This window comes from Microcaecilia unicolor, chromosome 7 (genome assembly GCF_901765095.1).
Source record: "Microcaecilia unicolor chromosome 7, aMicUni1.1, whole genome shotgun sequence".
Lineage (NCBI taxonomy): Eukaryota > Metazoa > Chordata > Amphibia > Gymnophiona > Siphonopidae > Microcaecilia > Microcaecilia unicolor.
Genome location: NC_044037.1, coordinates 178550148 through 178564738, shown reverse-complemented (window position 1 = coordinate 178564738; position 14591 = coordinate 178550148). Strand labels below are relative to the sequence as shown.

The 14591-nt window shown below is 45.1% G+C and overlaps 1 protein-coding gene across 1 annotated transcript in view; it reads right to left on the bottom strand.

Moving 5' to 3' along the window:
* The window catches only part of LOC115474520 (aldehyde oxidase 1-like), a 235978-nt gene that overhangs the window by 182527 nt on the left and 38860 nt on the right, over positions 1-14591 (bottom strand). Inside the window, exon 5 of the mRNA XM_030210009.1 lies at positions 1137-1263. Coding sequence (XP_030065869.1) covers positions 1137-1263 — 127 coding nt within the window. The remainder of the gene's footprint in view (positions 1-1136; positions 1264-14591) is intronic.

Genomic DNA, 14591 nt, shown 5'->3' with positions numbered 1-14591 from the left:
GAGTGAGAGCCGGAGAACAGAAAGGGGGGAATGCAAAGGTGATTACCTGAGGGGGAGTGGATGATGCGTGAGAGAGAATAGGGAACCAGGAGTTTATTTAAATAAGCTGAGGCATATGATAGTGCTGAAGATGATTTATTAACAAATATCATAAATATGCAAGCAGACTCAACATGGACCTGTGTTTTGGCGCCCAGCGCCTGCCTTAGGAATCATGTATTTAGACTGAAACTTGCTTGAGCACAGGGTGTCTAAATAGACCCCACGAGGGTGCATTAATAGCAAAAAAGTCCTATCACAGACTTTGCATACAGTACATTATAGTGGGGTACAGAGAATCGAGTGTTTATTAGGTCCGTGATAGGGGATGATTTTATATTGTTATGTTGTATAGTGAATAAGTAAAGCTATTACAAAAACGTTTTATAGTTATTTAGGTGATTTTTTTGTATATTGTGTATAGGTAAAATTTACCACTTGACTAGTAGATTGTGAACCCGGATTCAGTTAAACTCTTGAAATAATTCATGAGAAATTGAGGGGCCCTTTTACTAAGCGCATCCAACGTGCGTCAAATTGGCACTACCGCCTGGGTACAGCGTGCCCCGGGCAGCAATTCCATTTTTGGCACGCACCCAAAACACACGATAGAAAATATTTTCTATTTTCTACCACATGGCGCTTACCCAGCAGTAATCGGCAGTTTACGCACGTTGAACACTTACCGCTCGGTTAATGTGTGAGACCTTAGCACTAAATCAATGAGTGGTGGTAAGGTCTCGGACCAAAAATGGACACACGCTGGTTTTAAGTTTGCCGCATGTCCATTTTCAGGCATAAAGAAAAAATGCCTTTTTTCCAGGCACGCTGAGGAAATGGACCAGTGCGCATCCAAAACATGCACCTACACCAGAGCAGGCCACTTTTAGGCTTGCCTTAGTAAAAGGGCCCCCGAGTCTCCTTTTGGTATCTTCTGGGTATTTGTAACCCAGAGTGACCACAGCCAAAGATAGGATGTAGAGTTCAATAGTCCTTGGTCTGACTCAGCATAGCTTTTCTTATGTTCACATACAGTTGTATATTAATAAATTACCTGGAAATCTCACTTTCCTGATACCTCTAATCCTAATACATACCTCCCAGAGCCTCATATATCTGGTCCATGGTGGGCTCGGGCTGGTTCCTCAGTAAGGTATACATGGACATCACCATTCCAGGTGTGCAGAAACCACACTGAGAGCCGTAAGCTTTGGCAATTCTTTCCTGTACAATTTAAAGAGCAGGGTATTTTAAAAAATAGTAGTAGGCTATTTTTAAAAGTCTTTTTGTGGACATATATTGAAAATAGGTTTTACTTAGTTTCAAAAACATTCAGTCTTCCAGATCTGCTACAGTTAAGAGGCGAGGAGAAACTTAAGAGTTGATACAGAAGGCAGAACACTCATGAAGCTATATTACATACAGTATATAACTAGGACTTCGGTATTTAGAAAAAGTATATTTCAGTGAGTTTTTAAAATTATATTTATTTTATCAATAAATGTAAATAATTAACAAACAACAACCACAACAACAACAGCTTAGTAGTAACACAAATCTTCCATAAATCTGCAATTCAACTCAACCTTATCTCCCCTTTCCTCCTTGTACCCCCTTCCCCCAAAAAACAATCCCCTTCCCCAAGTATGGTATGCATTGCATCTAACATGGACAATAAAAGAACTGTGTCCCCTTTTTTTAAAGGCCCTTGGTGCTTTTTTCTTTGATTGGAGCTTTGCTTGTACTTTGTTCCCTCTTTTTGCTATACCAACATATCACATGCAAATCAGGTTTTCTTCAAAGTCTGAATAATTCAAGATCCAGCTTCTGGCTCTGTGGAAAGTGGCATCACATTCCAAATAGACTCTTACACTTTTTGGTATCATCTGCACCTTTCCAGATACTGATTGCCAACTCTAAATATGAGGCAAGAAACTACCTCAGACTACACCTCCCAAATTACATAAGTACATAAGTATTGCCATACTGGGAAAGACCAAAGGTCCATCAAGCCCAGCATCCTGTTTCCAACAGTGGCCAATCCAGGTCACAAATACCTGGCAAGATCCTAAAAAAGTACAAAACATTTTATACTGCTTATCCCAGAATTAGTGGATTTTCCATGGTCTATGGACTTTTCCTTTAGGAAGCCGTCCAAACCTTTTTTAAACTCCACTAATTGATATGGGTGGATATGGAGCTAGGAGCGAGTAGACTTAGAGGACACCAGTGGAAATTTCCATCATACCTAGTGGGGGACGTACACTTTCAAGAGCATCTTAGGCAGAGATGGCAGTTGTTTGCAGATACTAATGTGCAGCATGAGGATGAGGCCCTTCTCTATTGGGAAACATCAAAAGCAGTTATGAGGGGGGAGGTCATCTCCTATATGTGTGCCCGGGCAAAGAGGTTAGCACAGGGTATTGTCCAGTTGGAACATAAATTCCAGATAGCAAAACGTAAACACTTGGCGGCCCCCTCACCCAGAAGTAGGGAAGAGATGGTGTCGGCACTTGCGGCACTGAATTCTCTTATCTATGAACGTACTAAAAAACAACTGTTCCACCGATCATTTACTTTTCATAGATTTGGCAATAAATCAGGGAAATTACTGGCAAGAGTAGTAAGGAATTGGGGGGGAAATAGGTTCATCCCATCTTTGATAAAGCCAGATGGCTCACGTGAAACCCGGCCTGAGGGGATAGTACAGATTTTACATGATTTTTATGCATCCCTTTATAGTAATCCAGGCGAGCTGAGTGGACCTGATTTGGTAGACTATTTAGAAGATTCGGGTATCCCACAACTAACAGCGGAGGTGAGAGATCGGTTGAACTCCCCTTTGAGTGCTAAGGAAATTCAGAAAGTAGTCAAAGCATTAAAAAGGGGCACGGCCCCGGGTCCCGATGGGTACACGACAGAATACTACCAGTGTATGTTGCCACAATTGTGTGGCGCCCTGGTTTCCTTTTTTGAAGCCTCGGTGGAGGGAGGAGGGGTTCCACGGAACTCCAATGAGGCGTGGATCACTTTGATACCGAAGCCGGGGAAGGACCCAGAACGTCCGGAATCATACAGACCGATTTCTCTCATTAATGTTGATCTTAAAATTTTAGCTAGGGTGTTGGCAGAGAGGCTAAGCCCGCACATGGCCACATTGGTGGGAGAGGGGCAGGTGGGATTTGTGAGGGGTAGGCACTCTTCTATTAACGTCCGTAAAGTTTGCATGGCTGTAGCATATAGTCAAATGTCACAAGGACCTTTGCTTTTGGTGAGCCTTGACGCCGAGAAGGCGTTCGATAAAGTACGCTGGGATTACCTGTTTGGAGTTCTAGATTACGTGGGTTTGAGGGGCTGGTTTGCACGTGCGATTGCTGCCTTTTATTTTCATCCCCAGGCCGCTATATTAGTAAATGGAACCCGTTCTGCCACATTTCCGATAGCGAAGGGAACAAGGCAGGGATGTCCGCTTTCCCCGTTGATGTTTCTGCTTTATCTGGAACCTTTATTGCGCACGATTCAAAGAGACCCGGGGGTTGCGGGAGTTGAGATGTCCTCCCTATCAGTAAAAACTTTGGCATTCGCAGACGATATTCTGCTGACTCTGACAAGCCCTTACAGGTCGTTACCGTGCCTCCTGGATATTATTGGAGAATTTAGCTTCTTTTCGGGGTTTACCCTTAACTTACAGAAATCAGTGGCGTTCCCAGTGCAGAGCTCGATTAGAGAGACATGGGAGGGAGAATTTCCCCTTACCTGGTCTAAGGGGCCCTTAAAATATCTGGGAGTACTAATCCCTGCGGATTTATCTGATTTGTATAATGTGAATGTTGAACCGCTTCGGCATAGCACACGGCACACACTGCAGGGCTGGCACTCGCTTCCGTTGTCCCTCATGGGTAGAATTGCATTATATAACATGATATTGGTGCCTAAGTGGACCTACGTGCTACAAATGGTGCCGTTGTGTCTGTCACAAAAGGATGACCAGTGGGTAACACGGTTGGTAGCAAAGTTTATATGGCAGGGTAAGAAGTCGCGTATGCGAGCGGCTCAGCTCTTTTTACCAAGAACAGGGGGGGGGCTGGGGCTGCTGAGTATCAGACTCTTTTCAATTGCCAGTAACATGCGCCATCTCACAGATTGGTTCCGGGGATCATCCTACTTTTCATGTACGGGGGCTGAGACGAAGCTGTTTGCCCCGGAGCACTTTAGTGCCTGGTTGCATGCGGCGCTGGGGAGACTTCGGACACCGCCGGCTTTTGCACCAATACTTATGCCTCTGAGGAAAGCTTGGAGGTGGGTCTGTAGGTTTTACGGTTTGTCCGCAGGGTCCTCTCCGCTACTGCCAATCCAGGGTAACAGAGACTTCATACCGGGTACCAGTTCAGAGGAGTTTGCCAGGTGGGGCACTAAAAATCTACAATATCTATATCAGTTATATAATGCGGAGGGCACTCTGAAATCTTCTGAGGAACTGCAGTTGGAGTATGGGGTTAAGGGACTCAATTTCTTTTCTATGTTTCAGCTACGGCACTATCTGAGATCCCTGCCGGCTTCCACTATGACAACGCAGGTGTGGGAACAATTAGTCACCATATTGGGGTTAGATGCACAATTAAGGGTCCCACTCAAATACTATCATGCTTCATTGCGGGAACATCTGGGAGAGGTGGAATATGGTAAATTGACCAATTGCTGGAATAAGGAGCTAGCGATGAACCTCCAGATGGAAACGGTAAAGGTTTGTCTTTTGGGAACCCAAAGGCTGACGGAGAATGTGACGTTGCAAGAAACACATTATAAATTTGTGATGAGGATGTATATTTCACCCCATAGAGCATATAGGGCAACAATGGGGACGGAGGATAGATGCAAGAAGTGCGCTCAATCCCCGGCTGACCTAGGACATATGTTTTGGAGGTGTCCGAGGATCCTTGGGTTTTGGCGCCAAGTTAGTCAGCATGTGTCTGGGCTATGGGGGGTAGTTTGGAAACCAACTCCATCTCAACTATTTGAGGTGTTCAGAGTGTCACCATTTGCTCCTCGGGGCCTTAAATGCTTCTTGAAAAAATCAGTCTTGGTTGGAAAGAAATCGATTCTTCAACAGTGGATAACTGGTGACCCGCCTACACTACAACACTGGCGATCTAATATGATACACCTCTGCGCACTGGAGCGTAGGGGAATAGAAGACCTCTCCTCGCCACAAGGAGATAGACTTTGCCAAGTTTGGTCCCCTTTCTGGGACTCATTGACTGCAGTAGCGCGTAGTAGAATTTTGAATTCTTAAGTGTGACATAGAGTGGAGGAGTCTGGGGGGGGGGGGGGTTGAGCTGTTCAAGGGGAAGGGGATGGGGGTAAGGTGGGGTGGGGGGGGAAAATTAAAATGTATTTGCACTGTATTGTATTCGATCATTATGAGAAGACTTTAGTGGTGTATGGAGTATCCCTCCAAGGGCAATATTGTGTTTGTTTCTCATTGCACCAATAAATATATTTAAACATAAACTCCACTAATTGCAAAAACGTGATCTACAAAACTGTCTACTCTGCAGACTTCAGTTACCTAGGAACCAAATGGTGGAACTCCTTACCACCCAAAATAAGAAATATAGAGGAATATACTAGATTTCGAAAAATCCTCAAATCATTCCTATTCAAACAAACCCTTACAGAAAACAACCATATCTCAAACAATTAATTATTACCTGAATTGGTTATTACTCTATTTACCATTAACTTTCTTTTTGCTTCATGCACAATTTCTCATTCATAATAGATTTTCTAAATGTTAAACATCCATAGCTATTCCAGTATGTTTATGATACTGTATTACAAAATTGGATTCTTACAACAAATTACTTTCTTATGCATTATTCTTTGTTATGTATCCTATATTGTTTATTGTAAGCCACATTGAACTCAAACTTGTTTGGGATAATGTGGGATATAAATGTCACAAATAAATAAATCTTATTCTTGCAGGAACATGTAAATGTATAAATCGTAACCAACAGCATCCGTGAAAAGGCGTGAAAAGAGAGAATGCAAAATCATGAAAATATTGCTGGCCTATATCATTTATGGATATAAAGATCAAAGGCAGAGTCTGAAACTTGCATAAGAAACTGATAGGCCAGTGAAAATTGCACAGTGCTGGAATAACATGGTTATGCAGATGCATTTTATCTAAGCTGACAGCACAGAAGCATTTAATCTTGCCATATATTCTTGTCTAGACTCATCAGTTCTAGAATCAATTTGGGGTAATTAAAACCAGCCTTTTAAATCAATGAACATAACAGTAGAACATGTGGGTTAAATCAGGGCTACTCAAATGTTTTGCGTGGAAATCCAGAAATTTTGGCTGTTTGAAACCTGGGCTCCACAAGCTACTGCATGTGTCTCATGTTCCCTCTACCCCTTGTCCCATCATCTCGCCTCTCTTCCCTCCTTACCTCCCTCCTGTCCAACCAGTGTCCAATATCTCTTCCTCCCTCCATCCCACCCAGCCACTGTCCTTTCCCTATGCCCCCCCAATATCTCCCTCTGTCCCACTGTTCAATCTCTCTCTCTCTCTCTCCCCTGTCTGTTCCCAGATCCAACATCTTCCATCTGGCTTCCTTCCCTCCCTCCCTCCCTTCCTCCCTCCCATTGTCCAGTATCTTTCTCTCCTTCCCTTCCTCCTCTAGCTCCAATATCTCTTTCCATCTCTCTTTCCTCCCTCCTGCCCAGTCACTGTCCAACATCTCTTTTTCATCTCTCTCTCTCTCTTCTCTGGTCTCAGGTCCGGCACTCCTGCTGTATCCAATACCCATCTCCCAATCTACCATAAATCTTTTCTCTGTCTAGATCACTGGCAGCGGCAGCAATTCGCATAGGTCATCTGCCACCGAGCCTTGAGCCTGCTCACTGCTGCATCCTGCCCTTAAGAAAGCAGGAAGTAAGTGAAGCAACAAAGAAGGACAGAACCTCACAAGGAAGGTCAAGCAGAACAAAAACTGAAGAAATGTAGCCAACTTGTAGAATCATAAAGTCTGTATTTCAATCAGCGTCTGTAACATATATAAAGTGACCCGACACGACTGTGTTTCAGAAAATATTGCCTGCATCAGGGGTATGTACAATCACAAAGGATATGTTGCCAGTTAGATGGAGGAAAACTGCTGGTGAAAAACCTCAGTCAGCTGGCCACCTTCTAGATGCACCAGACAGGGGCTGGGCACCACCATTTTGGAAGTGGGTGAGCCCAAGGCAAGAAGGAGGAGATGGTCAAGGTAGGTGGAAGGGTCTTGGGAAAGGGGTGGAAAGGAATCCTGCGTGGCCACCCGGGGGTCCAGCCCAGGGCCCGCCAGGTTGGGTCAGGTCAGTGGGAGCCCACTGGACCACTATGGAGATTTCTTTTTTTGCTGGGAGGGAGGTTCACTGGATCACCAGGGATGTCATTAGGAGGTCAGGAGGGGGTTCTCTGGACTACCAGGGATACCTTAAAGTTTTGGGGGTGGTGGGGGGGGGGGGGGTCAAGGGTCTGTGCACTGAGTGCCTCCTTTATACAGTACAGACTGCTCCCCATAAGGACAGTTCCAGACCTGCTGTAAAATTTTGCACGGTAAAGGTAGGTGCTCAGTGCAAGGAAATATCTGTGCACTGCTCGGAATGCTCATTTTAATATTAATGAGCTCATTGTAGTGCATTTGCAAAAGGTTGTTAGAAGCAGGGGCGTAGCCAGACACCCAATTTTGGGTGGGCAGAAGAACTCTGCCCTTTCCCACAAGTGATTTGATTTCTCCCTCTATCGCCTGCATGCCATATGGTCTCTCAAACATCCCCCCTCCCCCACATACCTTTTAAGTAGCAGATTTTCACCAGCAGTGAGCAGCAACTAATACACACTGCTCATGTTGGCCTCACAACCTTCCCTCTGATGCAACTTCCTGTTTCCACATAGGTGGGAATATATCAGAGGGAAGGCTGTAGGGCCAGTGCGAACAGTATGTATCAGTCGCTGCTCGTTGCAGGTGAAGATCTGCTATTTATAAGGTATGCAGGAAGGACAGTTGTTGGGAGTTTTTGGCTGGTGGGGCTATAGGTGTGCTGTTAGTGGTGGGCCTGGGCCCACCCTTGGCTACGCCTCTGGTTAGTAGCTGCTAGGGATGCAGACGCTCAATAACGTTTGCTGTACACATGCTACAATCTGTCTAAAGCAAACGTTGCAAGCACAGTAAGCTTTGAGCATCTGGCCCTCAGTCCACACCCATTGTCACTTGAACCAATCAAAGCTTTACTTTGACTCCAGCTGACGAAGCAAAAAAATAACAATCTTCAATTTACAGGTGGCCAACTTGTTTACATCATTTTCTCCTTCTTCTCTCTAGCACTTTAATACATTAGAAATGTTATTTACAGTTCTAGTCAACCCTTGATGGTATGATTTTTATCTTATAATGAACACTTCTGTCTTCACACTTCACCTGCACACTTCAGTGTCTTGATAGAATAGATACAGCAGACTTGTTGAAATTTCCCTGCAGTCAGACTTTAAGGCTCTGTAGCCTGCATACAATCAGATCTTGCAAGGTTTACTTATAGCCCCCTCAGCCTCCGATTGTAACAAGGTGACTGGATGTCTCAGCAAGTTCCCAAATCATTATCTCTCTCCTCTGTCAGAGACTTCATATGGATGAGAAGGTTCCCGTTCCTTCTCACAGAATCAAGCCAGCAGCTGCCATGTTCTGATACTTGTCCCTAAAACTCTTTGTGAACCTTTGCTCATTTATGACAAGTGCCTTAGTTGCCAACTGTTAAGGTATGACAGGCTGGTTCCTAAATCAGGGGCCTTTTACAAAGGTGCTGTAGGCTCTGTGTGTGTGCAGCGCATGCTAAAACGAGATTACCGCCAGGCTAGCATGCCCCCTGCTGGTAATTTTGGATTTGGCATGCACCCATCCCGCGGGACAAATACATTTTTTATTTCCTATCGCATGCGGCGTTTCCAGCGTTAATCGGCAGTTGGCGTGTGCTGACTGGTCACCGCATGTGTAGCGTGTGAGCCCTTACCGCTAGATCAATGGATGGCGTTAAGGGCTCAGGTGCATGCTGGTTTCAATTTTACCGCAGGCCCTTTTCCTGGCCCATTGAAAATAAGCCCCTTTTCCCAGCCGCAGTAAAAGCTGGCCCGGCGTGCACCCAAATAATGCGCCAACACTATCGCAGGCCACCTTTAGCCACGGCTTAGTAAAAGGACCCTCACTGTGCTGCTTCAGGCATGGCAGGAATAATAAAGAGGCTCTCCCTCTTCAGATGTCTAAGGCAGGAGATGACCAAAGAAAAATTTGGCACTAATCAAGGAGTTTGAATTACTTTGGGGGGAGTTTACTTCTGCCACCAGTGACCACCCTTTTAGAGATTCAAACTCCACCCTTGCATACATGCCCCCTCTAAATACTTCCCCAAATCTCTGGAATGTTCTGATTCCAGAAGGTCTGAGTTCCTGAGCTGGAGCAGGAAATAAGAGTTCAGCAAAAAGGAGTAAAAAACGCTGCAGAAATTTGCAGGCAGCCTGCTCTAAGTTTCCACGTTTATTAGGGACTTTCTATCCCGCCCATCAAAGAATGTCTAAGCGGTTTACAATCTAATCTTAGATGTGGGAACAGAACAAAATGTAACACCCAAAATCAGAAAAGGCTGCCAGACAAAAACACACACAGGCACAAAACTGAAATAAGGTACAGCAAGGATAAATTCATACAGCTAATCTGTTGAATTGCTCCTAATGTTAGATAATCAAAGTCTCATTTTTATATTGTTCTATAATCCTGATATTCAATCTATGCCAGTGTTATCTATATCATTGGTATTGCACTTGTGTTCATGTTTCTTACAGTTCCTTGTCTTATAGTTCATATATTTTAAATTTAGAAATTAATAAAGTTTCTTGGACTTAAAAAAAAGAAAAAAACTGAACAGAAGAAAATTTAATAGACTTAATCACTGCTTGTAACAGATTATACAATCACTTATCTTGACATTTTATGTCCAATAAAGCCTCCATGCTGTGAGCTTCTAATTTCTGAGCCAAATGTCATCAATTCCGACAGGGAATCCCTGTTTCACTAGGAGCTGCATCAGGGGATTCTTCCACTGTTCTCACATGGCTTAACTCAAGAGGCTACAAAATGGCTGCCAGCTAGGAGATGCCAAGAATTTGAAGCAAATGACATCATCAAATCCCACTCTCCCTGAAGAAACAGGGGAGCCAATCAAAAGGAAGCTGCTCATTCAATCATAATATTCAAACCTCGAGTGATGACAGTTTCAAAATTAAAATACCCACTTTTGTTTACACTGGCAGAGATATCGTTGAATGTTTCCTTTTTGTCCAGTAAGTTGTATTTGCTCTAATACTATACATTGAAAAGAGTCAAATACATGATTTTTCTCTATACAATGTGTCACCAGGGGTTCTGAAGTTTTCTTAGCTTTAACACAATGATGTTGTTTTGTGAGTCTCACTTTCAAAGCTCTAGAGCAGGGGTTCTCAACCCAGTCCTTGGGAGACACCTAGCAAGTCAGGTTTTCAGCATACCCATAATGAATATGCATAGGATAAATTTGCATTCAATTGAGGTAGGATATGCAGATCGATTTCATGCCTATTCACTGTGGGTATCCAGAAAACCTGACTGGCTAGGTGTGTCCTGAGGACTAGATTGAGAACCCCTGCTCTAGAGGTTTGTCCTATATACAAAATCCCACAAGGGCACTGTAGTAAATAAACCACACCAGATGAAAGGCATGAAGAGACACTTTTAAATTGACATTGTTTGCCAGACTTAGGGCCCTGTTTACTAAGCTGTGCTATAGGTGCGCTAGCATTTTTAGTGCACACTAAAATTTAGTGCGTGCTAACTCTAGAGACACCCATAGGAATATATGAGTGTCTCTAGCATTTAGCACTTGCTAATTTTAGCGCATGCTAAAAATGCTAGTGCACCTATAGTAAACAGGGCTTGTAGATCTTTGTACACTTGAACATCAATCATCATTGCACAAAATATCCTACTTCATCTATCTGCTTCGGTCTGGTGGACTGCCAGACCTCACTCTTCTCAATTTGTGACTCAAATTACAATTACAGGGTGCCAGGCAATGTAAGAGCATAACAGGACAAATGCTTTAGCCAAGGTACCTTCCAGTGATGAAGTGGGGGAGTGGGAGCGGTGGTGGCAGACAAGGTACCTTCCAGCGGCAGCAGGGAGGCAGAAGCGGCAGTGGGGGGAGAAGCGGCAGCTGTGGGGAGGCAGAAGCGGTGGCATGGGGAGGCAGAGGTGGCAGCGGGAGGGCAGCAGCAGGAAGGCAGGCCAAAATATGCCCCCCCACCTTGGTCTATGACCCCCCCCCTCTAGTTGAAATCTGGCTACACCCTTGACCCACAGGCTAAAAAATAGAAAATATTTTTTAGCACTGGGGATGTGTTTGGGGGTGGAGAGTAGGAATGCTTGTGCTAATCAGTGCAGCTGTATTGCTGCATGCTAACCGATTAGCGCATGGTTAGCATGGGAGCCCTTACTGACTAAATGATAAAGGGGATGAAACTCCTCTCGTATGAGGAAAGGCTTAAGGGCTCTTCAGTTTGGAAAAGAGACGGATGAGGGGAGATATGACTGAGGTCTACAAAATCCTGAGTGGTGTAGAACGAGTAGAAGTAAATCAATTTTTCACTCGTTCCAAAAGTACAAAGAATAGGGGACACTCAAGGAAGTTACATGGAAATACTTGTAAAACAAATAGGAGGAAATATTTGTTCACTCAACGAATAGTTAAGCTCTGGAACTCTTTGCCGGAGAATGTGATAACAGCGGTTAGTGTACATGGGTTTAAAAAAGGTTTGGTTAAATTCCTGGAGGAAAAGTCTATAGTCTGCTATTGAGACAGACATGGGAAGCAACTGCTTGCCCTGGGATTTATAGTATAGAGTGTTGCCACTATTTGGGTTTCTGCCAGGTACTTGTGACCTGGCTTGGCCACTGTTTGGAAAACAGGATACTGGGCTAGATGGACCATTGGTCTGACCCAGTTTGGCTACTCTTGTTCTTAAGTAAATAGGGGATGGTAAGGGCTCCCATGTTACATGCCATGTGCTAATTGGGAAATTAGCGCATGGCTATTAATACGGAAAATGGGAAATGCAGCTACTTTACAGCCATGCTAAAAGTGACCTTAGTGTGAAGTAGTGGCGTTCCGACCCTAGCTGACACCCGGGGCGCATTGCCGATGCGCCCCCCCAGGTGCAGCACGACCCCCCCCCCCGGTGAAATGACACCCCCCCGGGTGCACGCCGCTGGGGGGAGTGCCACGGTGCGCGCCTGTTGCCCTGTCTCTGAGTTCGCAATTCGCATGTGTTCACTGCTCCCTCTGAGTTTGCCCTGGAACAGGAAGTAACCTGTTCCGGGGCAGACTCAGAGGGAGCAGTGAACACATGCGAATTGCGAACTTGGAGACAGGGCAACAGGCGCGCGCCGAGGCACCCCCTCAGCGGCACGCACCCGGGGCGGACCGCCCCCACCGCCCCCCCTTGGTACGCCACTGGTGTGAAGGAAAGCCCTGTACTACTGATAATGTAGGCCACTTTTTAGCACAGCTTAGTAAATGAGCCCCCCAATCTTTTGGTGGAACATTCCATTTGCATTTTCCTTGCAAATGTTTGGTTGTGATTTCCTCAACAAGATATACCTTTTCCGATTCTGACCAACTACAATTTCTTATAGACTCTAAGAAACAGATGCTTTCTACTCATAAGTACATAAGTAGTGCCATACTGGGAAAGACCAAAGGTCCATCTAGCCCAGCATCCTGTCACCGACAGTGGCCAATCCAGGTCAAGGGCACCTGGCACGCTCCCCAAACGTAAAAACATTCCAGACAAGTTATACCTAAAAATGCGGAATTTTTCCAAGTCCATTTAATAGCGGTCTATGGACTTGTCCTTTAGGAATCTATCTAACCCCTTTTTAAACTCCGTCAAGCTAACCGCCCGTACCACGTTCTCCGGCAACGAATTCAAGAGTCTAATTACACGTTGGGTGAAGAAAAATTTTCTCCGATTCGTTTTAAATTTACCACACTGTAGCTTCAACTCATGCCCTCTAGTCCTACTATTTTTGGATAGCGTGAACAGTCGCTTCACATCCACCCGATCCATTCCACTCATTATTTTATACACTTCTATCATATCTCCCCTCAGCTGTCTCTTCTCCAAGCTGAAAAGCCCTAGCCTTCTCAGCCTCTCTTCATAGGCTTAAGATGTTGAGGCTGAAGATGTAACTGGAGAATAATGCTTAGACTGATATACTTTTTCTATTTTCTTCAGTATAGCCTTTCCTTTTTATGTTTTACTAGCCTTTGAGCCCGTAAAAACGGGCTATTATAGGAAGGGGGGGGGTTGAAAGGCCCCCCCCCCGCGCCGCCGAGTTCACCGCTGCCCCTCCTTCTCTGAATTCGCACCCCCCGGAGCCGTCGTCGCCACCCACCCTCCACCCGGTCGGGCCCTCGCTCCGCTACTGAAACAGCGAGGGTCCGAGAACGCAGCACTGAGCTCTGCTGAATAGCCGACATCGGCCTTCCAAGTTCCTTCTTCTTCTCTGCCTGTCCCGCCCTCGTGTGACGCAACATCGTCGAGGGCGGGACACAGGCAGAGAAGAAGAAGGAAGGCCAACGGCAGCTCAGCAGAGCTCAGTGCTGCGTTCCCGGACCCTCGCTGTTTCAGTAGCGGAGCGAGGGCACGACCGGGTGGAGGGTGGGTGGCGGTGGCGACTCCGGGTGGGGGGAGCGTTAGCGACGGCGGTGTCCCTTCCTCGCAAATGCGCAGTACAGACCCTCTCTGATCCGCCCCCGTCATCACGTATTGACGCGGGGGCGGGGCAGAGAAGGTCTCTACTGCGCATTTGCGAGTGAGTACGACACTCGCCTTTTATATTTATTGATGATTATTTAGTAGCCTGTGGTTTCAGGGAGTTTTTCCTTTTGGCTTTTCTCCTCCGTTTGTAGAATATGTAGCATATTTTTTTTCCTTTTTTGATTGCTGGATATATTGTTGGGTGATTATAATTGCTTTGTGTGCTTTTTTTCAAGTTGGCACTTGTATGTACAATTATAAGTGCAATTAAAAAAAATGAAAAAGGTTGAAGCGTATCAAATAACTGCCAGCATGGTTTAATGGTGAAGTGAAACAGTCAGCAAAAGCCAAAAATATTCTTTCAGAAAATGGGAAGTAGACCTAAATGAGGAGACAGGGATGAATATAAACACTAGGAAATTAGTGGGTCCTTTTACTAAGGTGCACTGAAAAGTGGCCTACACTGGTGTGGACGCATGTATTGGACACGTGCAGGTTCATTTTTCAGTGCGCCTGCAAAAAAGGTATTTTTTGAGGGCCGAAAATCGACGTATAGCAAAATAAAAATTGGCGTGTATTCATTTTGGGTCTGAGACCTTTCGCCTCCCATTGACCTAGTGGTAAAGTCTCACACGTACAATGCTGGTTAGCACCA